The 27,972-nt window shown below is 33.0% G+C and overlaps 1 protein-coding gene across 7 annotated transcripts in view; it reads right to left on the reverse strand.

The window, feature by feature from the left end:
* Usp25 (ubiquitin specific peptidase 25) overlaps nucleotides 1–27,972 on the reverse strand; it is a 133,664-nt gene that overhangs the window by 38,351 nt on the left and 67,341 nt on the right. For all 7 annotated transcript variants that reach the window (XM_087208348.1, XM_021256118.2, XM_021256119.2 and 4 more), the window contains 9 exons: nucleotides 22,658–22,731; nucleotides 18,631–18,779; nucleotides 13,080–13,207; nucleotides 12,650–12,745; nucleotides 11,450–11,611; nucleotides 10,594–10,817; nucleotides 6,726–6,796; nucleotides 5,716–5,944; nucleotides 4,421–4,621 (listed from right to left, as the gene is read on the reverse strand). In XM_087208348.1, the coding sequence (XP_087064474.1) occupies nucleotides 4,421–4,621; nucleotides 5,716–5,944; nucleotides 6,726–6,796; nucleotides 10,594–10,817; nucleotides 11,450–11,611; nucleotides 12,650–12,745; nucleotides 13,080–13,207; nucleotides 18,631–18,779; nucleotides 22,658–22,731 (1,334 nt within the window). The remainder of the gene's footprint in view (nucleotides 1–4,420; nucleotides 4,622–5,715; nucleotides 5,945–6,725; nucleotides 6,797–10,593; nucleotides 10,818–11,449; nucleotides 11,612–12,649; nucleotides 12,746–13,079; nucleotides 13,208–18,630; nucleotides 18,780–22,657; nucleotides 22,732–27,972) is intronic.

Consider the following 27,972-nt stretch of genomic DNA (forward strand, 5'->3'; position numbering starts at 1 on the left):
ATTTATAAAAGGTAGAAACTTAGTATGAAGACCACAGTGTTTTCTGCATCTATCCTATGTCCTAGTTGGCACTTTATATACTAACTGGTCTTAATGTAATGGACTGTACAGGCCACAGTGTGGAAGACCCAATACTTGTTAATCTTACTTCCTGGAAGTCTTCCTTGATTTCTTATCATCTACATACAGCTATAAACTCCTAAATGCACCCATTTCACTATGAATGACTAATTTTCTATGGAGGTATATAATACACTTGTACCTAAATTATTTCTCAAATTATTTATTTGTTGCATGAGTGGCTCTGAGATTTTCCAATTAGTAGCCTCTACACAGAGATATTTTTAGACATGCAATATATGTTATGTAATGTAGTGTCTTCATTCACTTGCCTGCTATTTGAGAAGACCAAGCATTCTAAAGTTACTCTGAGTTGGTTCCTTTCGCATACGTTCATTCATGTTGAAGTAAGGGACTGAAGAAGTTTGAGGCTTTTTTACTTATATATATTTTCTGGTTATGGTCATCAACATTTTAACAAGAGGGTCAACTCAACCACCAATTGGCTTCCTATTAAAATGTAAGGATCTGTTCTTAATCAAATATGAAAAAAGAAAAATCTCAAATTTCTTTCAGAAGTATTTTACCTTGACTTACTAATGAGTCATACTTATTACAATCACACTGAAAGAGATTCAAAGAGGATTACTTGACAGATATGCATCCTATTAACAATTCTCTAAAAGTAGCTTATAGAGAGTCATGCTGGATCACTTGCATAAAATCACTTACTATTGGAACTTGTAAGACTACAAATTTCTGGGTCCCAACTCTAAACATAGTCTCTGGGATGTGAAGAACAGAGACATAGAGTTAAAATTACTCTATGTCAGAGAGCCACATTCTTAACGCACACTTTAACCTTTAGCATCTTTACTATGAATTACTTTCCTTATACTTGAGAATTATGTATTCTCTTACACTGAGGATCACCCTAAGAAACTCATTATTAGAATCTCCACTGGGAAAGAACTCAATTTAGACAACATTAAGGAGCATCTACCATATGTCATTTTTATACTAGATGCAGGAGAGATAAATAAAACCATCCTGTTTTAAATGAATCTAAGAATATTGACTAGTTCCTGCTTTCAAAGAATCTAAGAATATTGAGGACAACAGCTCTTTTACCAGGTCTTACTCTTAGGACCTAATTTTACTTTCCTAGAATATCAGTTTTGTTTTGCTTTCTTTAACTTGTTGAGAAGACCCAGAGCAGGTTCTCTGGGCAAATTTAAGAAATCTTATAAAATATATTTCATATCAGTCATAATCACTTCTACCTTATTATTCCTATCCTTATATTTGTATGGTTCAAATATACATTTAATACATATATATATTAAAAATTTGATTATGCTATACATATTATAACAACCTTAAATGCTTTTTGGATAAGAAAGGAGTAAAATAATAATTCAGAAAGTACTCTACTGTCCTTCAAAATAATTTCCCTGTTGTATAAATAAACCTTGAGTCAGGCTGACCAGAGGTATACCTCCAAATTGTCTTAAAATCTTTCAACAAATATATGTGTGTGTGTGTGTGTGTGTGTATTTAACAAATATATATATATATATATATATATATATATATATTATGCTACATCTTAGATGGGATATTGTTCATATTGAAGAGAAAAATCCCACTGGTAATTCTAATGTGTACATCCATAGCAAAGGACTACTGGCTAGAAATCTGCATAAAAGCATACAAGTAAGCTTTTCTTCAGAGTAACCAAGTTTGGGGAGGTAGCATAAAATGGACCAAATAATAGTTTCCAATCATTTATCACTTAATTCTATTTCAGTAGACAATAAATGACAGTGAAGAATTAATGCTAATGGATTTTCCTGGTCATACATGAGAACAAATGCTAATTTGACTAATATTCTATATATATATATTAATATTCTTATTTGAACTATCACTCAGAAATTAATTTTAATTGGGTCTTCTGTTACAGCATTATTAAAAAAATTTTAGAAAGGAAAATCACTTTGCTGGTATTTATGAACAAGATTTCCTTGTACTACTCCCACAACCACAATCTTGGCGCATATCCCAAAGATTTAAATAGAGGTTCTCCCTGAGATCCTGGAAGTATTAAGCCAAATTAAACAAATTACTTATTTTGAAATGATGAAGAGAAATAGGAAGAATATGGCATGAGCATTAAAATAAAATTTCTCTACTAATGATAAGATAAATGCTTCTAATAAAATATTAGTTTTATTCAGTTGTGATATGTTAAACTCTCTTGCCATGGAGGATGAATTTGGAAATATAGTATCAATAATTAATACAGTAATAGGAATGAATCTTTAACACAACAATCTGCATCTCCAAATTTACAAACTTGGCACATTTTATTTCTACTAACTCAAACAAAATACACTATTACCTATAGAAGACACAGTGCCTCCTACTGAGGTTGTACTGTCACTGCTTTCTAAAAATGAGCCTGGAAGGTAATTATAACAGCAGTTTTCTGGGAACTGAACATTTCTTTAACTGTTAGTTATTTTAGCTCCTCTCAGAAATATATCTGTATTCCCAAGTTTATTTTATCCAATAAAAAGAGATAAGAAAAGTATATCCACAATAACTACTACTGAATTTTTAAAAAATTACTAAACAGATATAAAAAGTATGGTGGGGAGCACTGATCCTTAAAAAAAAGGATATAGGGTATATGGAAATGACATTTTTGTAAAAAGAGAAAATAAGATGACAAGTATACAAAGTAGAGCAAGGCTACTCCTTATCAAATAGGAACAATACTGGAGAATGTAGTATTAGTTTAACTTAGTAGAAATAAAATGTGTTAGTTCTAAGTTTGGAAAGCCTTATGAGAAACAGACAAGATGAACCAGCAGCAGCTATATAGATTTTAACATTTTAGTACGACAAGATATTAGTGAACTAAAAATAAAGTTTAAGCTCAATCAATGAATGAAGATTTCATTGTGTCTGTGTGCTTAGATAATACTACCACTTGGGCCAGTTATGCAACCATCCCCTTGCTCTCAGTAAGAGTAAGAGCAATCACAAGTGAATGGAAGAATTAATACAGTAGCTCCACCTGGAGCAAGTTCTAGGGAGTAATTTATGAAGGGTGTGTACTGAAGACCAAAGAAGAAATCACCAAGAAATGGAAGTGGCTCAAAAACCGAAGGAATTAAAGTTATGAATCTGGAAAGATAAGTACAAGCTTGCATCAGGCACAATACCATAAAATGGTTCTGGTAAGGTTTGTACTGAAAGAATAATTACACCTAATGTTCAAAATGACTGCTAAAAGCCACTCAGCTAATGCATGGAAACCTAAGAAGATGAAATTAAAAACAACATGCCTCCTTAAAAAGTAAAAACACAGATCTTGCAAAAATAAAGGTTATTTTTTTAAAAAAGGGTTCACCCAGTTATGAAAAGAAAAAAAGAAAGACATGAGTTTGAGGAAATTAGGTTTAATTCATATACTCATTTTGTCAACTAATATACAGAAATAGCACTTTTTCACAGTACAAAAGATGTGTAAAATATATTTGCAACTCTATAATGATGAAATTAATCTTTTAAAAAAATATAAAAATACTCTTTTCAATTTTGCCATAACATATTTTCCTCATTTTCATACAGTGCTACTCTTAATAACCTATTGATTTCATCAGCTGTTTGAGAATGGCATTTTAAAATATATTTTAATGAATTATCTATTTTATAAGCCTATACACTTTTTAAACTTGTATTATATCAAATATTTAGTCTGTGCTTTGTATTGAATAAGAATTTAAAAAGGAAATATCCTGTATTACTCTATTTTACTATTATACAAAATATACATGAGTATATCAATAGCATTATTTTTATAAAATTTGAAATTAACGCAGTTTATTCTCTCTTTTTTTTTTTTAAAGTAGGAAGATATTTACTGATAGGAAAGCTCCTGAGGGGCAGGAGGGGTCCCGAGTGGGTAGCCCAGCTTATTCTCTTGGTACAGCTAGTTTGGGTGGATTGCTCCCAGATTTCACAGCTCCTCTTGCTTCTTGGGAAGAAGAGAATGGCCCACTCAAAGCAGGCAGGGTGGACAGCAGGCAGGGTGAGGGTGGACAGTCAGCAGCATGCTGAAAAAGATTCACATCCACCCTGAAAAAGGCCGTATGAACAGTGGTGTCTGGCCAAGGGATAACTAAGATGTTACCAAATCTTATTGCTGAGTGATAAAATTCCAGATGATTTCTATTGGCTTCTTCACACTTGAAGATAAATTCTCTGGTGTTTCTTTTAATGAACATAATCTTAGTTTTCTAACACACTGATGATAATGTAAAATACAACTTAATAAAAATGGACAAACCTGTAGTCACAGAAGACTCAGTTTCCCTCAACTTCTGAGATGCTAAAAGCTTTTCCTGCAAAGCTTTCTGGGCAAGCTGCGCATCCCAGTCTTCCAATTCTTTTTCAAATCGCTGGTTGTCTTCCTCAACAAAATCTCTCAAATCTGGTGGTAATGTTTCTATTCCAACAAGGGCCTGTCCAGTTTCCTTATTAAATTCCTCTGCAAATCATATTTCAAAAACTAGTATAAAATTAAGAATTAAAAGAAAAACCCAAAGCTCCAAACAGATGTATTTCAAATGGCACATAAACTATATAATATTGCTGTATAGCAAAGTCAATACTATCTAAACTTTTTAACTCTAACAAATGCTCAGAAAAACAATGATACAAATATTTAATAGGACACTACAGATAATTCCATCAGATTTTTATAATCTGAAGAGTAAAATTTGAGACAGTATGAAACCAACATTTTTATTACTTTAATACTGATGTAGTACTACTGCTGCTACTAAAAGAAATGTATTATTCATGAAGTAAAACTTTTCATGTAGTAAAAAGTAACTCAAACTCATAACAAACTTGAAATAGAACTAAAATTGTCTGTCATCAGAAGTAGTTAAGCATAGCTACTAAGATAAATATACAATTAGAAAACTAATCAATACGGCAAGATGTTTTAAAGCATTATATGATTATTATTTAAAAGAAGAACTCAGCCAGGGGTAGTGGCCTATACCTATGAGCCCAGCACTCTGGGAGGCTGACGCAGGAAGAGTTCAAGTTCTAGCCTTGACTATGCAATCTGGTGACTTAGTAGGACCCTGTCTCAAAATTTAAAAAAAAAGGTCTGGGGATGTAATTCATTGTGAAGGCCCTAGGTATCACAAAAAACAAAAAAATATCCAAGAGTGGCTCAACCTCTACTACACACACAAACACAATATACACAAACTTTACCATTTGAATTATAAATTCATTACTCAGTTAAGTTTTGGTGACTGGTTAAAGTCAGACGCCTTCTATGCTAGGCTAAGGAGTTTAAATGTAAGTTGTATGGATATATTCAAAAAAAGGTTTCTAATGAGGAAAAAGGTCACTTTTACACTTAACAGACAGCTTTAAGTGCAAAACGTATGTCCATTATCAGTTACGATCCTATTACTTTTCAACTCTTTCTCATTTGCAATAACACTGCAGCACTTACTAATCACAGCCATCTCTCTTAACTACCCACGATGCAGAAGAAAGTCATGTCAAAGTACTACCTACTTAAAAATATACATCACCCTATACACTTCATATTCTTACCTTGTATTAAGAATTGCGCCTTATCATTTATGTACATTAAACAGTAAGCACTGGCATTTCTATAACCACCAAAGGAGTCCCTCACTAGCTCTTCCCATGATGATTTTGTCACAGCAATATCATTGTACTTCATCCACCTGCTTTCGTGGTGATCAAAAATGTATGCCCAGTAGTGTCCAGCATTCGCTTGGCCTTCATGAACTAACACAGCATGTAAGCGATAAGGAACCTAAATGCAGAAAGAAAGAAAAAAAGGAGTTAGATTGCATTACGTAAGCTACATACCACATTCCATATTCCATGAAATCTGCAAATCACCTACTTCAGAAAAAACATGGGAGTGCGATAGGATAAAACTGGCTGGGGTTAGAACTTTGAAAAAATTAAACTATAAATTATTTTTTAAAGGAGGAAAATAAAATAAGCTAAAGATATCTAAAACAGATAGGTATGTAAATAAGAGATGATTTTCAAAACTTCCAAAATATATTTGTTTATATATTTGTTGACCTATTTATTTCTTTTGAATAAAAAACTATAAATGATTTTATATTCAACACATGATTTGTCCAAATCATTACAAGTATTATTGGTGGCTAAGAAAATTGATTACATAATATATACCAGCAGTTAAAATGTATATTTAGCTTTAAGGTTTCTCTCTAGATCTTGTAACTTTAAACAATCATATATTTAAGTAATCATATATTTTCTCCCATAGAAATTTTTCAATTAATATGTTCTGAAAAAATTTTATGGCTTTTATTATAAAATGATGAAATGAAGAAACAATAAGTACATAATGAAATGTAACTGAGGAAATTTGTTATAAAACATCACAAAATTTATTTATTTTCATACTGTATCTCCTACTTATATTTTTGTTATAATAAATTCTATCTAAATCTTATAATAAAACATGTAATAAAAAATGTGGTTAAATTACTATAACAAGTTAAAATATTTGTACAGAATTCTAACAATGATTATCAGCTCATAATTTTACTTACTTGGATCATGGATTTGTCAGAGTACATTAGTTCAATTGTTCGATGGATTCTGGATATGCTTTCCTGTAAATCTAAGAATACAAATTGTCATGTAATGATTAAGATGAATTGTATTTATGAGACTTACAGAGACAAAAAAAAAGAGACAAATGTTTTCTTTAAATATATTAGAAAAATTTCTGAAAACTGTTCGTAAAAACCTTACTATTTGGAGTCTGAGTGAAATGAGATAGAATTCTGCTGAAAAAAGAAATATACAGAGCACAAATATATAATTAAAAACCCCCCCAAAATATGATTCATTTAGAAAATGTACAGAGTTATTAAAATTGAACCAAGTTCAAATCTATAAAGGAAGGTGCTACTAGATTTAAAATGCCCCCTAAAAGTCTCATATATTTAGAGGTAGGGATTTGGAAGGCAAATAGATTATAGGGTACTATACTCATCAGGAGATTAATCCATTGATAGGTTCATAGCTGAATGCACTGATAAGAGGTATAGATGGGTTGGAGGAAGTGAGTCATTGGAGACATGAGTTAGAAGAGTATATTATCTTCAGCCCCGTCCACTCTTTCCTGGCTGCAACTGGTTGAAAAACTTCCTTCCACAAGGTCCATCTGCCCTGCCATTTCTGCACTGGAGCCAGCCAACCATGGACTGAAACCTCTAAAACCATGAGCCAAAATAAACCTTTTCTCCTTTAAGTTTCAAATATCAGGCACTTTGTCCCAGCCATGAAAAGTGACTGATTCAGAAAGTTTCAGTGAAAATTAAAGCTAAACCCCCTTACATACTGATGAGAGAACTTAACAATGAAATTAAATAACTTCCCCACATTATCTTGCACATGTATGTAAGTGAATAAAAATAGCAATACCCATTTTTACTTTCAGAAAAAAATTAGCCCTACAAAATTATTTAGAGACATGGATGTTCACAGCTATATTTTCTATAATAATTTTAAAAACAGGAGATAATCTAAATTATCTGTGTGTAGAGAAATGGTGTATAGAGAAATAGTATAATCATGACCCAGTGTGAATCTGTTGAATCAGGAAGAAACAATGACAGACTGCATAAAATATTACTAACTTTAGAGTGGAAAAAGACCTGTTTTAGCCTGATAGAAAATCCAGTACAGTGGACCCTTGACCTAGGAATTCAAATTTATGAGGGCTGGTTGTAACTAAAGTTGGTCAACTGAAGGCTCAGGATCCTCTACACAGCCTTCAAAGTCTCTTTCCTGTAATCAGGCAGATCTCAGTGTCCTTGGAGAAAAATTGGCCCAGGATTTCTCAATGAACCCCACACAGGAAAGGACGTTGTAATGTTCCTTGCAGAACTCTTTAGGGGTTAAATGTGTATCTGAGATATCTGGAAGTACAAGCAGCTGTCATTTGGGTCATAACTTAAGACCTTGTTCATAAATCCAAACTGAAATTCCAGTCACGAACAAAACTGTTCGTATGCCAGGCTGGTCATAACTTAAGGGTCCAATGTAACTCCAAAAGAAATAGATAAGACCCCATACCAAAACTTTTTAGGGCTGGGGATTTAGCTCAGTGGTTCCACCGCCTGCTTTGGAAGTGGAAGGTCCTATGTTCGATCCCTGGTACCAAAAAAATTTCAAAAAAAAAAAAAACTTTTTAAAATGATCTATATTATAAAAACAAAATTCAACATAAACAAGGTCAAGTGATAAATCTGGAAAATAATACCTATAGCATGTATGACAGACAAAAGGTTAATACATTAAACTTTACATTAATCAATAAAAGACAAATAGTTTAATATTAAAAAACAGGCAAATGACACAGTAAATTTAAAATAAATATTCAACTGCAGTCAATTAAGGAAATATAAATCAAGACATTCAAATACCATTTTTCAATTACAAGACAACAACAGACTAAATAAGAGAGAGATTACTGGGAGATTATTAAGAGATACTGGGAGCCAGGCTCTCTAATATACAACTAGTGAAAATGTATACTGGTTTTGAAGAGATAATTTTAAAACAGTACTCAAAATTAAAAATATACATACTTTGTGCGAGAAATGGCACTTTTAAGGACATATTCCACTTACAAAACTATATTAATACATATACAGAACACTAACACCTGAAGTGAGTATCAACATGGATAAGTTATATAACATTAATGTTAAATACACTGTAAATAATAGTTTAAAAATGCTAATTTTAATATCAATAAAGATGAAAAGAGAAAACAAATATCCCGAGGAAAACCTTTCCTGATCCATAGTAATACATATCCAAAACTTTATGACATGAATGTCCTGCAAGTGCTCAAACCTAAAATGGCCAAATAGTGAACTCATCATAGTTTCTTGCTCCTGTGAGTTGGGGACCTGCTTGCCCACCAGTCTGCCTTTCTCCGAAGTATGTTCTATTAGTTATTCATACCATTATGAACTAAGGAAACTGTTTCTGATTCCCCTCCTCTAATCAATGACCTACATGTCTTTTCTCTCTCAGGGCCATTACCTTGGTGTCAAAAGCTTTCTAGCTTCTAACCTTCTGAATATAATCTTGCAAAAATGAACAATCTGCCACATCCAGCAGAAAATTATCCAATACCTAGCATAGTGATCAGTAAACACAGCATACTTAATGTTTGCTGACAAGTTCATATTTTAAAATTCCCTGATCTGGGAGGTTGACAACAGAAGGACTGCAAGCTCAAGCCAAGCCTGGGCAACTTAGTGACTTAATGAGACCCATCTCAAAAAATAAAGGGCTTGGGGATTTAGCTCAGTGGTTTCGCCACCTGCTGCGCAAGCGCAAGGACCCGAGTCCAATCCCCAGAACCAAAAAAATAATAATAATAAAAGGCTGGGTATGTAGCTTACTGGGAAAGTTCTGGGTTCAATCTCCATTACCATTTAAAAAGAAAAAAAAAACACTAAGGAAAATTTTTATAGCTACGAAGGTTAATTTTCAGTCACCATCATTTACTGTATTGTTAGGACTATTCTTTAGTCATATGTTGTCTATAAACAGTGAAGTTGGTCATATAAAATCCAATCAATGTTGTTTAGTTTAATTCAAACTTTGTGGGACAAAATAATAGTTCCTGTGTTATTTTTTAGAGATAAATATAATTAGCATAAAATCAGGGATGATAACAGGATATTATATTTTGAGGTAAGTAAAACACAATAAAATCTACCAAAAATATTAATAACAATTTCACGAAAGGCAAAAAGGTACATTTTAATAACAGAAAAGTAGGAAGGAGGTAAGTTCAGAAAAAAGAATTTCTTTCAAGACAATACAGGGGAAAAAACATAAAAAACACACACAGAGAACACTAGTTTTACTTTTCTTACTCTGCTGAAAGCTAGTTAAAACCCTGTTATATACTGGCACTGAGTTCACACGTTATATCTGGAAAATCTTGCTAGAGCAGATTCAAAAGGAAAATTTGTATTTCTAAATCTTAAGCTTAAAGAAAAATTTTAGTCACTTGAATTTCTTAACTGTGCCAATATTAAATGAAGTACAAAACTAATATTGACAAACTAATGCTGTATGAAATTTCACCAATGGAAGAGTTGTGAATACCAGTTTAATATAAATTTAGAACACTAAACTAGAAAATCAGACCATCTGCTCTGTCATTAATCAGGTAAGTAACATGGGGAAACTCCTTTGGTCCCTGTGACTCTGATATTAAGATGATAAAAATGGGAAGCCAGCCTAGTTTATTTTGCATAAAACCTTTTCTAGAAAAAAACCCCGTAATATTGAAATATAAAATCCAAGAGTTCTCTTTATCAATTTTAACATTACATATATCCGTCTGGGGTGATGGTAGCTGCATGATGAGAAGCTTCTTACCTCTTGTGTCATTTTCTATTTCTGTTCTCCAGCGATGTAAACAGCTTTCCAGTACAGAGAGTTCTTCTTCTGTTATGTGCCTTGGTGCAGGATGCATGGGCAAATCTGGAGGTATCCGAGACTGAGTGAATGGTTTGTGTATTACAGACCTTGATGAAATGGCAGCAACTGAAGCAGGTGATGTGCTGGGCAGTTCTGAAGGAGCTCCCTGTTGTTCTGTTGCACTATGTTTCCAAAGCATGGAATAAAAGCATTTGTTATTAAACCTTCAAACTAAAGTAACAAAATCTGTATTAAGCACACAGCATTACGTTTATAATTTCAAAAGGAAAAGATCTTTAAAAAGAAATACATGGATTGATCCTAATACCCTAATTGAGACTCTTTCTATATAAGAACAAAATTATTAAAAGGATGAAATTGTGGCTTTAGAGTAAAAACCAGTAAACCATATTTATTTTCTAAAGACAAGTAAATCTAATGTATGCCGAAATTATAAAGACCTTCTCTTGGTAATACTTACCAGGCTACATTATCAACACAAATTTTAATTTGAAAATATTATTTTCATAGATCATAAAAGATTGAAACTTACATAACAACACATCAAGACAATTTGACATATAATTCTGAACAGAAAAAACTATTATGAAAATTTCTATTTACAACCACAGTCCACTGATAATGAAATAAAAATGCTCCCAAGAAATCATACAATCTTCCCAGTTAATCTACTCTTTTTAAGAATTCACTAACTTAAATCACACTATGCATTTTATAAACTTCCTTAAAGGCATCAATTATTATCATGTAACATAAGTAATGGAATTGCTTCTTGCATCGAGAAAACTTTTACCTTGGTAACGTCTGTGATGGTATGGAAACAGTAGGTTGGGAGCTAGCGTCAATATCATCAACAGGAGAAGTGCAAACAGGTTTACTTGAAGCAAATTCCAGTGCATACTGTAGAACATCTACCAATGGGAATCGTTTGGGACCTGAACCATAGCTTAAATATCTGTTAACAAGAAAATACATAAATGCTTTTATTTGCATACACAGCACATGTGCGGTTTTTAAAAGTAATTCTTACAAAACGTGATTCAAGAACTCTTCCTCAACAATGAAAGTCATCTACTTTCAAATGAAGAAGTTAAAATTGAATATATACCAAAGATACAAATGTTCTCTAAAGGAAGGAAACAAAACCTAATTAAGATTAAACGTATGTATATACTGTTATAATTTTAAGTTCTAGCCTACATTGTAACTCAACAAGAAGAAAGGAACAGGCAATACCACTTTCAGAGACTATTTATATATTTAAATCTAGCATCTGGTCTCATGATCAAGGTAGAGACTTTTATTGTCCTCCTACATTTTACCTTTCATCACTTTCAAATATAAATATTGACATTTTTTAAGACTTAAAAAAGTTAAATAAGATACACTATTTTAGTAATAAAAATTTAGACTATTAATTTGCAAATTAAAACTAAAATAAATGAATAAATAAATCCTTGGCTTCTTTTAAAAATAATGTGAAGTATTATGAGTCCTTATTCACACATGGCCCCACTCTACCAGAACAGGAAGGCACTCACTGTCTACACTCAGAGACATGGCCACCATCTTCCCTCATCTACCATCTCACTCCTATCCTGGTTCTCTCTTTTATAAAACCCTTGAAGGTGCTGGTAGTTATTTGAGTTTGGATCCCCTGTTATGGAGAGAAACTCAGCTACCATTCATTTTAATAGAAAGTTCAAGAGCAACAGTCTAACCCTGAATGCTAGATTAATCTAACTTTATTTCTATTTTTAGCATTTGGAGCATTACTTGTTGACAGAGACACTGAAGTTGAAACACAAAAATAATCTTTTATAGCCAAATATAGATTATTTACAGATTCTAACAAAACTCTAAACTATTCAACTAGAATACCAACCCAGAATGATTATTCCTATAATTATAAATCACTCAAAGGAAATTTTAAAAATCTAGACAGTCACCAAATATATGAATTCCTATAGTTATGTCATAAAAGTTAAAACACCTTTCTAGTCTTTGTTGTAATACTGTGAGGTAATCTTTAAGTCTCTTGATCTCTTCTCTCTTAATTCTTGTTATTTCTCTGTTTCTGTGCATATACCTGTCAGGAGAAAAAAAAACATTTATAAATATCTTCACTCTAGACACAATGTTAGGACCAGCCATGACCAAAAAAGATCAATTAATGTGAAAATTTACAGTAAGACATCAGACAGAAAAGACAAAATAGTGCTTTTTAAAAATTCTAACAAAATCTTCCTTATAACATTACTCCCAGTAATTATACTTTTCTAATACAAAATAAACTTCATTATTCTTAATAAGGGTATTAGATATATCATGCAAAAGTAGAGATTTTAAGAAAATGAAGCAAAATTTTTCTGTAAGTCCAATAATTATTCAATTACTAAAAGTTGTGTATATCAAACCGTTACCTGTCCAGATACAAAACTTGGGGAAATTCTAATTTGTTGTGAATTTTTTCAGGTCTTCCTAATGCCTGATTAAATTCAAATCTTGACAGTTCAAATGTTAACACAGGTGGTAGTTCAGTAAACCAATGCTGAAAGAAAATAAAACAGTAAAAACCTTACTGTCACATTTTTGTTTTTTCCATTGTAATTTTAAGCAGAAGGTGCTGGCACTGACATTTTTATACATATCAGCTCAATATAACCCAGCAAAGAATTGAGCACACAATTTAGTTAAAATTTAACTTCTTCCTAACAGCTTTCCATACCTTTCCTAAAAGTGGGAGTAACTTCAGGAAAGAAAAAACCTAACAACTGTCCTCCTTTCACAGTAACTCCCCATTTGTTTGTTTGTTTGTTAGTTTTGAAGACAGGCTCTTGTTATGTAGTTCAGGTTGGCCTTGAACTCACTAAGTAACCTAGGCTTGCCCTGAACTCCAGAGATCCTCCTGTCTCATCCTCCCAAGTTCTGGGATTATAGGCATGTGCCACCATAGCTAGCAACAGTAACACTCTACATTGAAATTCTAATCTAAATAAAGAGACACTGATTAAAATCAAGGGTTGATAGCACAAGACTTCTTTCTCAATATTACGCTTAGTGGTACTCATACATTAATATAATAACTACAGTGTTAAAATTCTGGGACAAAGCAATTTGAAATATCTAATATTCAAAGGAAAAATATTTTATAGCATAAATGAGCCTTGTAGTCATCATAAGAACTAAAATATGGCATTTTCCTCCTTTCAAGTTTAATTTCTCTACTGGTATTTATACTAGCTTAGGAAAAAGATCTATCACTAAGAAATATAATGTTTATACTAGTGAAAATTATATTTTAAAGACTAATTTGTTTAAAAAATTAAATGCTTTAATGGCAATAAGTCAAAAAAGAATGAGTGTGGTTATAATTTCCTGCCTGCACAATGTGGTAACTGTTCAATGAAGCATGAAATTCAACAAAACTTGAAAAAAATTATTTTCATGTAACAGTTTCAAGTTTTGCATAAAAATTATTTATAAAAAGGAAAATTTTAAAGCTTGTATATCAACAAATACACAAGTATAAAATGATATAACAAATATTTTTGAAGTGCTTGTTTTTATAAACTATGCAACATCCTACTGTAAAAGAAACTGCTGCACATACTTTACTGTGTATGATAATTTCAAGTGCCACAAAATAGCACCACACATCTGTGAATGAGTTCAGAACATACTAACTTAAATTGAACATCTACAAACAGCAAGAATGATGTACACCTGGCAAAGTTAATTTCAGTAAGATCTTGAAAACTGTTACTTTTTCTGAAAAGCTAATAAAAATGGTTAGGTAAAACTATTTCTCCCTCCATAAACACTAATAATTAGAAGAACTGAGATTTCCTGAGTTGAATATAGGTTATTTTCTACCCAGAGTTAAGACTTAAGCAATATGTTGTATAAGGATATTACCTTTAATAGGTTAAAATTATGCAAGATCTATCATCAGAAACATCTCGTTTTAAAATTTTGTTAAAAAAGGTATATTTATTTTAATCTCACATGGCACTGGCAAAAATTGTTGAGTTCTAATTTATATCTAAAGTCAATGGTAAAGATTAAATTATTTCATATATCTGATAAAGAAAATTTTGATCCTTTATGATAATAAGGATCAAAATGGCTCTATTTTATGATATTCAAATAAATACATGCACATTTCAGTTACTGTTACTTTCATTTTAATAGTTTAAATATCCTAATTAAAATTAAATAGTCACATGTGTTAAGGTTTGGGACTGTACCTACAATGGCTAAATGATATGACCAAACTTATGTTTCTTCTGCAGACCATGAAGTTTTTATCACTTATCAAAGGATGTTTTATGTTCATAAAACATTATATAATAAATATGTCTCTGTTGTGAATACATTTCCTCCATGTCTTAGTTACTTTCCTAGTTACCAAGACAAAATACCCAACACCCAAAGTTAATGGGGAAAAGTTTATTTAGCTCACACTTTGGAGAGGTCTCAGTCCACAATGGGCTGGCTCCAAGGCAGGGTGGTCCGGCAGAAGGTAGCAAAACAACAAGAGACCTTAACAAACTCTTTCTGCCCCTTTTATCTTATCCAGACTACTTAGGGCAGGTAGCACTCACACCCTTATTTCTAGTGCCCTTGAGCCTAGCACTGCACCAGGAATCAATTCCAGCTTCACACCACAATTCCAGCCACCTCTGAAAAAGCCCCACCTATGCTCATATGAGGCTTTGGGGGGACATCTAGACACAAGGCATATCAGCAATGGTAGTTTTTTTCCTACTGTTGTAAGAGTGGAAGGATTTCACTGTCTCATTCTAAAGCCAATGGGCACAAGATGAGATAACCAGACATTCCCTAAGTTCATTTTCAAAACCATTAATAGCATACCTAGATCTGAAGTAGAAGGAATTAAGTGTGGCAGTACAAAACTAGAAACAGGACAAGTTATTTTTTGAAAAAACTTTCTATTGAACAAAAACTGTATTTAGTTCTCCATAATCTAACAGGTATGCCACGCTCATAACACAGACATCATCAAAGCTAAAAGTAAGGTTATTCATTATTGTTGTTGTTGTTGTTGTTGTTGTTGTTACTGATATATAGTTAACCAATAGAAGGAATAAATTCCTGCAGTTAGTGAATAAAGAACTTCAGCACAAAAACTTCTGAATTTGTCATTACACTATACAAGAAATAAATTTTAGGGAAAAATGTATTTTTATGAGGCGTGATAGCTGGTTTTTCTATTAAAGTATACTGAAACGCTTTCATGCAAAGATTACACACGTTGGAAAAAAACAAGAAAAAAAGCAAACAAAACCAGGGGAAAAAAATTCCCCAGACTACCATCCCAATCCAGCACGTAAACTAAGTACAGAAACAAATCCATCCTATTCCAATCCAAAAATAAGCTCCAGTAATTTATTTGGCTTCATTCATTTTTCTTTTCACTTTAAAAGATAAATTTCCCATATAATATCATCACATATCTTTTATGGTGTCAATACTGTCCCCCTTACAGAGGTGAGTACTGAACCCAGGACCTTGCACATTTTAGGCAGAAGTTCTAACGCTGAGCTACATCACCAGACCTAATTTAAGGTTTTATAATACTCAGGGCACTCTAATGACTGTTGTAAGGTTGTATACTAACATAGAAAGATGCTTCTGATATACTGCTGAGTAAAAAAATCCAAGTCTCAGAGCAGTGTGAACAGACACAAATATTTGTATGTGCAAGGCAATAATCTAGAAGAATGAACAACACATTCTTAATAGTGAAGACTTACACCACAAGTTTTTCTCCTCCCAAAAGGCAATCAAAAAATATGTCCAAGTTTCCTGGAGAATCTGACTCATATCATTTAAAATTTAAAAACAGGTTTGGTGAGTACAGCTGTGTGCAATATAGCTATGTTTCAGTCAGTGATAGGTTGTATATATGAAGATGGTTCCATAAGATCACAGAACTAAAAATTTATCACCTATTAACATAATCATGCAAGGTATTACATATTTACAATAATGCTGGTATAAACAAACCTGTGTGGCCAATCATAAAAAACTACAGCATATACAACTGTACTGTACATAATGCTTCACAATGATAATGAGTATGTATTTACTGCATAAGTTTTTTCCATTAGACTATTCTATTTACAAAAAAGAAAACTTTACTATAGAACAATATGCCGTATTAAACCAGAAGCCAGATACCTCACGCTGTGTCTCTTGACTGCATGGAGTGGCCATAACAAGTGAATGATCTACAGTTACACAATGTAGCTTTCTGTAACTATTTTCTATGATACTCACACAATGACAAAATTGTCTAACAATGCACTAATCAGAAGGTCTCTCCATCATTAAGTGACACATAGTGATAGTTATATTTCATATAATCATTTTTAATTTAGCCAGTTGTCAGCTTCATGTATCATTCCAGAAATTTAAACTTCTATAGTCTGCTAGATTTTTAACTTGAGCAATTCTGGACACTGGAAGCCTTCCTAAATGATTGCAGCTACTTTAGAAAAAGACATTTTTTATGCCAAAGTAAAAATCAACAGAATTTTTATAAATGATAGCAAGAAAAAAACTATTACCAGAAATTACACCCATTTACAAATAGCCTAGAATGTTATTTATCAGTCTTTAGAAAAAATCAATTGGTCTCAAGAAGAAATGAAATACTTATTCTGATGGACATAATGAAATAAAATTACAATTTAAATGTTATTGGTAAGTTTCAAAATATTAAACTCTAGTCAGTGACAGTCTAATAAAACAGATTCAATTATTAACAAAACTATTGTTTCCTAGCATATCTACGCAACTGGTAACAGGAATCACAGATAATCAAATGTGCTGTTATTGAAACTGTATTGAACCTATTGATTCAGAGATGATAATAAACTACTGTATTCCTTAAGTGAGAAAAAAAAAATCTAAGTAGAAAATACACATTGGATCATAGGACATTCTCAGAGTATAAAGCCTGTAAATTGATGGAGGACAAAAATGATTTGTTGAAAAGATAATGAAATTCAGATTCTATGTAAGATAATCAATTTTTTAAAACTAGGAATACACAAAGAATCCTAGACTTTATCAACAAAGGATTGTGAGAAAGATTATTTACCAATATACCACAGTGTGTTTCACTAAAAAGCTGCCTTTCCAATATAAAGTAATATGTCATCTGTTCTCCTGCCCCAAATCATTGACCTTTTATTTAATAGCAAACAAACCAGACTTTAGGAGATCTGCTTTCTTGTCCAAACTTTAGAGACATTTCCCAATCAATAAATCGGCTAAATTTAAATGCCCTTAAATGGAGGTCCACATCAAAATCATTCGTAAAGCTGCTGTGTCCATGTATCCTTTCCCTACCCCAGACTCTTGGGTGAGAGCTGTGAGCTGGGATCTCCCAATCTACTGAAAATCACTGAAGCAGATGATCTTATTTAAGAGAAAAACTATTTCCAATATTTATATTATTTAAATATTCAAGATAGTTAAAATATTATTTAAAATAAATATTTTTTTTTAGGCCTGGAGATGTAGCTCAGTGATAGAAAGGCTGTCTAGCACATCTGTGGTTCTGAGTTCTATCCTTAGCATCCAAAAAAAAGTATTTTTTTTCATAAGTTTCTCTGGGTATGCAGAGGAAAAAAGTGAGCACGGAGGTAACACAGGCTAATACCTTGACCTTGATTGAACAGTATAAAAAGACTAAATGTCCGAAATAAAGATTTCAACAAAAAAATTTGAGATAAACTGTTTAAATGATAATTTAACATAAATTACAGATCACAATGACTGTGGGTTTCCGAAATATTCCTAAATTACCATAATCAAATCCAAACATTTTTCTGAGTATTTTCTCAATTATTTGAATATGTATAATTAGAACTCTAAATTGTGTTTTATACCACTTTAAGATCTGAGTATGGAGGGGAAAGATGAAAATGCTAAACTCACCTCTTGCCCTGATTTTCCTGAATTTTCTGAATGTAAAGACTCAATTTCTCCTTCAATCATTGCAGCTTCTAGGCACTCGTGCAGATCTTTGAATCCATTGACCTGCAGTGGATACTGACCAAACATTTCAGTGTTTTCAAATTTTTTACCTAAAGGAAGGAGAAAAGCTAATTAATGTTTCTCTATATGACTTTTCAGCTACTAAAAGTACAGATGCTTTCCTGAACCTGAAAACTAACACTATGTTCCACAGAATAGTGAGTTAGTATAGCTTTTATACATGTGTACATTCATATCCAGCCATAGACATTAATTACACACCCACATGTAATTATATACACCCACATATCTGTACTAGCTCCTGCAAGAAGCACCTTCTAAAGGCAAGACATTGTGCTAAACATGACACATATATGCCATTTATATGACAGTAAACAAGACAGATGTGGTCCTGAGCTGAAGAAACTCTTCAGTCCTGTTTGCAAGACATTATACACATTAATATTGCACATATACTTATAAGCCAATAGTTGTTATTATAGGTATTATGAGAGACATGGGAACTGTTATGAAAGGGTATAAAAAGTGAACCAATCTAGTTAGGCAAAAGAGGTTGAGATCTACAAGATTTGTAGCCCTAGTGAGAATTTTTTCCCTGCATTGTGATTGTAATGGAAAGTCACTGAACAGTTAAGTCTGTTAAGAATAACAGATTTATGCCTGTGAAATACTTTTATGGGCTTTGTGTTTAGTGGGTGTTAGACTGTTAAGAAACTACTACAGATCCATCCACAAATAAAAGTAGCATAGATTAGGGCATTAAGAGTAAAAGTGTATAAAACAGACAAAATTACACACACATCTGTACATAAATAGAAGGAGTACCAATTATACTAAGACTAGCTGTCGATGAGAGAAAGGAAGAAGGACAGACTTCTAACAAGAAGAAATGCATTGATTTGTATGGACTCAAAGTAACACCACTGAAGAAAGAGCAGAAGAATTTTTCCCTTTTGTTTTAGGGAACCAGTAGAAACCACTGGTTCAGAATGGTTCATGAGATTTCACTTTGAGAAGAGAGTTGGATGTATGAATGTTCATTTAGGATTAATAGTCTGGGCTGAAGATATAAACTGCTGGAGAATTACTGGCTTACTGGTACTAGGAAATCAAGACAATTTTTATGGAGACCAAGACTCCGTAAGGAATAAGAAAGGAAGAGGGCCTAAGGCGAGCCCCTAGGATCTCTTACCTGTGGATACAAAAAGCAGATTATAACTTCTAAGAAGTACCCATAGGTATAGGAAAAAAGCCAAGAGAATATGGTGTCACAGAAGTGAAGGAAGTTTTGTTTCTGAGGAAAAAACAGAAAAGGGGGAGAAGCACAAAAGAGAATGGAGTCAACAGCCTTAATACCTGGTTTATAATTCAATGTGAAAAGTGAAACTGATCCAACAGCTTTGCCTATCTATAGGAAATCAGTAGCTTTCAAAAGTTCCCTTTCAGGGGCACTTTGGGGTCAGAAGCCAAAGCAAGGTGGTTTCAATAAATGGGGAGTAAGCAAGTAAGACAAACTTCTTTCTTCAAAGGATTTTAGCTTTGAATAGGAATGAAACAGTATTCAGCCAAACTATGAGATGGCATAACTTTTTTAAATTCTAATTTGTGAAAAATCAGACTATACTGAAATACTGAAGAGAAAGACAGCTGGCAGAAAAGAGTTGAAGATATGAAAAGAGTAGTGAGATAGTAAATTATGGTTTGAGTAAAAGCATGAGGAGATGAAATTCTGAGCACATATAAAAAAGTGATCTTTTGATATAAAGGTGTATCATTCTTTTATTATCTGCAGATAAAATTAATAAGGTGGAGATGGAGTTAAGCATGGAAACTGAGGCACAAATATCTGAAGTGGTTTTTTAGATTTATACAAAATTACAAACATAATATTAGATTCAGGGCCCTGAATTTTATGTTTCACAATGAATCCATCGTATCTGAGGTAAAATGTTTCTCAGAGAATGAAGAGACAAATTAGATCTGAAATGAAAGGAAAAGAAGAAAGTAGCTATTGTACAAAACTGGAGAGAGCACACTAATTGCTAGTGAATCTCAGTTCTCCCTCTCCTTATCCAAGGTTTCACTTCCTCCACTATCATTACAAATTCATGATCCATTACATATAATAGCCCATTTGTGTGACTTTTATACAGAATATTCAAGTACTTGGGAGACAAAGAAGGTGAAAAGCTTAATAAGAGTCAGAAAAGTCAGAGAGATGGTGTCAGAAGAGAATGGAGAAGGATAGTTTTAGATGTTTATAAGAGAGATTTTAATGATGAACAAGAAAGGAACTATAAAAAAAGATTGAGAGGAGCAAAATGCACACATCATTGACCTGGAAGTTCTCAAAATACTACAGATGCCTTGCAGTAGATACCTTAGCAAACAAATGGAAAATTACCCCAAGGAGACTCACTGGTCTTGTTTTGGGGGGTTTTTTTGGTATTGGGGATTGAACTCAGGACCTTGTGCTTGTGAGGTAGGTGACAGAACCACTGAGCTAAATCCCCAGCCAAGACTCACTGGTCTAAAAGGAAGTGTTAGGAAGATATTTTGATAACAAAATGTTCTAAAATGTTATTCATTGCAACAAACACACAGTTCAGGTAGAAATGTAATAAGCAACATGTATTTTATACAACAGTTCTCGAGCAACTTAATAATATGAAGTATCAAGACTTTAACACTGATTAACAAAACATTTAAATAACAACCATTTTTAATATTAAGTATAATCATTATGTACTGCAAACAAGTGTTAGTAAAAATTTTCAAAATTTTAATGAAACAGTATAGTACAGGTAGAAATGCTCATGCAGGATATTATAAACAGTGCTCAATCACAACCTAATTAGGCCTATTTACAGCTTCAGATAAAATTAGAATGATAGTATAGATGACCCAATGTAATATAGTATGTAAAATATTTCATTTATATTATGAATATTTAGCATTTGAAGCAAACAAAAATGTACTAATTCAATCTAAGCCATACTAAGATGTATATGCCTTTTTCTGAACCCCAAATTATAAAATACAAATACTTAAGATCATGAAGGAAAAGCAAATTTTCTAAATTTTATACTTTGGGTGATTTGTAAAAACAACTTTCAGAAGTCGATGCACTAGGTCATTTGAGAAAATCATTTTTCAAAAGTTTATGATTTGGGACTACTATTACATGAAGTAATATACAATGAGTCTGGTTCCCTTCCCTTGTCAGAATAAGTAAATAAATAAATAAATACTGCCTAGGCCCAAATTTTTAGAAACAGATACTTAGCATACAGCCATTACTCTTAATGGGTTTTTCAAAAGAGAAAGTACAACACTTCCATGTAAACTAAAATTGTACCTAAAGAATTTTTTGATCATGTAAAAACTGAGAAACCTGCAATATCCTAACTATGCTAAGGTGCAGCTTTCAAAAATTTTATAAAAAATAAGCAAATATTCTCCTAACACATACTTCCTAGCTTGCATTCAATTCCAATCCAAGCTTCAGCCCTTAACTGAAATGGTCGCGACCAGAAGCATTTCACATTTTGCAGTTTTCCACATTTTAGAGTATTTCCATAGACTTTCCTAGTTGAACATCTCCAATATGACAATCCAACATGTGAAATGCTTGGAAATATGAAACTTTTTTGAGTATCCTGTCAGCTATTGTTCCATCAATCCCTGCATTCCAACAACTGATATTGTTACAGAAGTTCTTTCACTGGAAAGAACATGATAAAATGAAGTAAGTATCAATTAGTATGTGAGAATGCACTCTATATTCGTTTTCATTTAGTTAACTCTGTGTCTTTATGTAAATGATTAATAGAAGCAACAAGGATTCCTAGACACAGCAAATCAAATTAAAAAATAAAACCACTCAAGAAACAGTCATTACCCAAAAAAAAGGTATAATGCTATCTTTTTCCTTGAAATAAACATGTAAGTAAACATGTAGCTATACCTTCAAGCACTCCCACAGCCAGAAATCTTCCATAGAACAATTCTACCATGGGGTTCTTCGGCTTTTCTTCATCCCTAATGCATGTTAAAAATATATAAATATGCTTATGATTTTTTGGATCTATAAATAGAGAAAAAAATTAACAGAACTGTACATTAAACATTTCAATATCATAATTCACAGTTATTTGGACTTGTGGGAATGAGGGAAAGCCACTTTTAATCTGAATAGATTCCTACAAAACTTTTCTGACTTTACATATAAAGAATACACACAATCCAAAAACAACAGCCAACACCAATGACGAAACAAAATGCCAGCTGTGAACCAGAGGACCTAAGCAGCCACTCCATCCTTTTCTCAAGTTTCATGTTGCCAACAGAATTAGACATTTGTGAACTTTCCAAATTGTTTAAGATGAGGGTTTTTTTAAATATTTTTTTTCTGCCTGAAACAAACAAAATAGTTTTTAAATTGTCCTTTTAGGGTTTTTAATATGTGCCCCATAAAGACAGGTTACCTTGGTTTTATTGCATAAAAAATATCATGTAATCATAATTGTATACAGAACTTTCTTGTTTAAATTAATAAAACTGATTTCTGAAGTACTTTTTTTTAGGAGGTGCACTGTCTCTTACTAAATGTATTCACAAGTTACCATTTATTTAATCTGTAGAACAAAGGCACTTTAATAATATTCAAAAAAAACCTGTCAGCTCTTCACTTTCAAATACATGGTAGATGTACTTTCTCCCTCACTTTAATTTTTTTTAAAATTTTAACTGTAATAAAAGGAAAACAAAATTTACATCAACCATTTTTAAACGTATATTTCAGTAGAATTAACTCACATTGTTAAACAATCTTCAGAACTCTTTTCCTCTTTCAAACACTATATTCATTACACCACTCCATGCTTCCCATAACAGTTGGTAGATCATATGGCAATTCAATATTTAATCTTTTGAGGAACTACCATACTGTTTTCCACTGCAATTACACCACTTTATAGTCCCATTAACAGCACCCAAGGATTCTAACCTTTCCACATCATCACCACCACCTATTATCTTCTGAGTTGTTTTGTTGTTTTTGGATGTTTTGTTGTTGTTTTGATAACAGCTATCCTAATAGGTGTGAGATATTCTCACTCACTTTGAAATTAAGCAGGCTATGTGATTTGTCTGACAAGGTGAGCAGGAATTGTTCGGGTCACTTCTGAGCAGAAACTCTTGAGAGTCAGTGTATCTTTCACTGCCAGAGTGACCTCAGAAATTTATAATGAGGTGAAGCTTCTGTCAGCCTGGGGCACAGGTGAGCAGTGCCTCTTGCTCACAGCCACTTAGCACATCTAAGGGTCTATATAAGCTTCCAAAGTTTTGGAGTTGTCACAGAATGACCAACCATAACTTGACTGATAAAAGGTTGTACTGTCTCTCTTTTACTGACAACAAAACTGTAGAACAGGTTAAATCACTTGCCCAAATTCATACTACCAGTAAGAAAAAGTAACCAGATTTAAGAAAAGTCAACTTAAGTCTGACTCCAAATCCCTGGTGTTCTCTCACCACATATAATTAATCTCTGGGCATCTGTAATTAATAAAATGAACTTGAGACTGATATAGAGTACAGGAAAGATCCAAAGACTGTCTTTTGTGGTGGAAAATCTTTAGACACAAATATTAGTGGCACTTTCCATTTCCAAGGCCTCATCTTTCCATGTAGAAAACCAGTATTATAAGCCTCTCTCCCTACCTACCATGCAAGTAAGCTATGGAAAGAAAAATTATCTGATGATTTTTTAAATTGGTAACTTTGCAAAAAGAACTGGGTATGAGTGACTATACTCCAAATCATCCTACATGAATTTCAGTATGCTCTAGACTCACCTATGATACGCACTGATCTTCCCTGAGTCAGGCAGGAATTTTCCAGAAATTGTTTACCTTGTTCTTCTCAACAATCTCTCAGATACTCTTTACTATTTCAATTGTTATTCTCAGGACCCCAACTGTGGTTACGCTAGCAGAAATGTGAAAAACTCAACTGAAAAGCAATTAGACATGAATTTCCTACAATAAAAGAGATAAAACCATCATGTGCACAAAGCAAGAAGAAAACTACATTGCCTCCAGTATCAAGAAAAAAAAGAAAAAATTCACTAAGGAAAACTTTTATCAGGTAAACAACCTTAAGAATTAGGTTACCACAGAAAGTGTACAAAGGTCTAGGGCAGCTGACAGGGTAATCCAGAATTCTCAGGGTCGGTGATCTCCTAATTTTTTAAGACCACTAGCACAGAGAAAACTGGTGTAAAAGAACATAATCCTCATGAGGGGAGAAACAGGATCAATACCTTCACAAACCTGTAATCTGGTTTGCCAAGGAAAATAAACTGAAGAGTTCTGCTTTAGATAGGAAGGACACAGTGGCTCAAAATCAGTTTAGCTCCACAAACAAAGAGCAAACACAATATTACTGAGAAATGAATGAGAAGAAAGATCTATTTCAAATGAGACTTAAGATTCCATACGAAAAAAAAAAAAAGATTCCATATGAAATGGAAAAGTTCTAGCTTCTTTCAAAATAGTTTTAGAAAAGGGGAAGATAGCAATAGTTACTAGATCAAAAAAGGCTGACTGGAATCCAAAGAAATTTAACAAAAAGTAAATAGATAATAAGGAAGATTTCCACAATCAGAATACATTTACCCTACCTGACAGAACAAGGGTTCAGCAAAAAGTAAAATGGGAAGCTACAGATAAAATCCAAGTGGGCAGCCTGGTAGGGTAGCACACATTTGCAACCCCAGCACTGTGGTATAACACAGGAAGATCACAAATCTGAGCCCAGTCTGGGCAGGTTAGTGACTTACGGAGACTCTTTCTCAAAATGAAAGTATTTAAAAAGTAACAGGGGGTGAGTACACAGCTCAGTGTAAGGCCAGGGATTCAAGCCCCAGTACCAAAAAAAAAAAAAAAAAAAATGGAACTAGGGAGTTGTGTGTTCCACAGAGGATACTGCAAAATACAGAAAATCTGGATAGATCTGAGAGGGAAAACTAAGAATTTCAGGGTAAAACATTCAAGGAATTACTGAGAGAACCTCAAAGACATATAGTTAGTAACAGATGGGGATACAAATATCATCCATTCTTTAAGGGAACATGTTCAATAAAATTTGAGCTTTAGAACTCCAGGGAAAAGTACAAAAAAACATGAATTTTACTAAGAAGAAACCAGGGTAAACAACCACAAAATATTCCACACATGAGATGTCTGTTAGTTTAAAAGGTCTATAATCCTGGTGGAATGTACCAACTCAGAGGTGAAGGTGAACAAAGCATATTTGAATAATAAATAACTTGGACATCCTAATTCAGATTTCATTGTCAATATGAGGAAACTCAAAATAGTGTCAGAAGTTTAAGAAAAAGTCAAAGAATGGACTAGAAAACAAAAGGAAAGAACAAAAAGACATTGTGATCTGCCAAGCAGGGCTTGTTCTGCAGGCGGTAGAAGCTAAGAAGCAGCTTAAATTATTAAAAATTAGCCTTCTTTAAGAAAATAAAATTTTATATACATATATATGTGTGTGCATGTATAAGTATACATAAATACATGTGTGTGCACATAACTGAACCCTAAGAGGCATACCACACCTAGAAAAAGATGTAGCAGAAAGAAATATACTCAACACCTAGAACATTCAGCAGCTACAAAAAGAATGTATCAGAGAAACAGTAATCTTTAAGTGGATGCTGGCACTCAGGTTTCACAAGCATCAAGGGCAGATTCAGTTCAGGAATCTCATGGGAAGATTTTCCAAATGAAGTAACATGAAGAAAGAAACGAACCTCCAAGGCACTTTCGTGGCAAAATGCAGTGTTGGCAGCACTGCGGCTTAAAAATGAGTTATTAGAAAGAGCTTCCATTTAATGTAGCCCTGGAAGATGACAAACCAAAACTTACATGGAAATGGACTAAAGAGTTCAAATGGAAAGAGACACCTGATTACCAGACCAGAGCTGCCAACATCATAAACTTCTTTGCACACTGAGAAAGTGGCTCTCAAATGCCACATTCTATGACAGACAACAAAAAATAGAATTTTGTCCCTTTAGAAACTTGTAGACATGGTGATAAATTAATCTCTTCAAAGATTTCTCCAACTTAGTTTAAGTTCACAGATAGTTGTCTGCAACTAACCGGTTCTCGATGACTGGCAACCTGGTAGAATTAAAACTAAGATGATTTTTCTCAGTTTATTACTGTCCTAAATTTCTTTCACAGTGCTTCACAAGAACTTGAGTAGGAATTGCAGTAAATTCTTGGAATAATATTTTAGTTGGACTGACAGGTAGTAGGTTGAAGTCTTGATTTTATTTCAAAATGTCAAAGGTAAGGTATCAGTATTAATCATGTGAGTCCTGATAATCTTCTGAAATCTACAATTAAGGCCATATGCAATTCAACATTTGAAGTACTGAAGGAAGTACAATGTAAGTGAAAGAAAATATATGCTGCAGTTGTAGAACCCAACCTCTGGGCAGGCACAGAAATGACATGTTTGTAGCTGAGACCACACAGATTAAGAGGCCGGGAAATGAATTTTCTTGTTAACAACCACAAGGCAAAATAACCCAGTTGATAAATATAACTTCTCAGATGTCATTTGGAAACTTAATTTTTCCCTGGGTTTTGGCAACAAAGGGAGTGCATTTGAAAGTGTAGAAGCATCTTTTACTTAATATTATATGATTAGAATACCCTGAACTCTCATTTCTTCGCAGACCATGTTATACAGCTAGCCATAATTTATAACCCTAAAAAAAGAGAATTTTTGGCCTGAGAAATCAGCCTATGTTCTATGTATTTAGTACTGTGTGTTACAGATTCATGGAAAAGCCTAGTTGTGGCAGTCTAAACAGTCTACCAATGTTTCAAAAACAATACATAAAGGTTTTTAGGACAATGGCTTGTGCAATGAGAAGTGCCCTGAAAATATTTATGTCCTCCTCTAAGGAAGCTACCCACATGCTTTAAATAACCAAGGTTTTAATGAGTAAGCCTAATTAATAGAGAATAAGTAGGAAATATGGAGGAGAAGCTATATCCCTGTCCTTGTATTTCTACTTGAAAGTACTTCATCAGAATTAGAAAGTCCTTTCTAATTGCATTCCCCCTCATGAAAAGTGTTGTATCTAAGGGAAAGAATATAGATTAACCCTTTTAAGAGTCACTTTTTAAGTCTTTTTGGCTATATTCTGATCTAACAGTGGAAAGCGAAAGCTAACCAGAATCTGTGCCTACA

Source organism: Heterocephalus glaber, unplaced genomic scaffold (assembly GCF_053883595.1).
Source record: "Heterocephalus glaber isolate CG9 unplaced genomic scaffold, H.glaber_assembly_v1.0 deba00000122, whole genome shotgun sequence".
Classification (NCBI taxonomy): Eukaryota; Metazoa; Chordata; class Mammalia; order Rodentia; family Bathyergidae; genus Heterocephalus; species Heterocephalus glaber.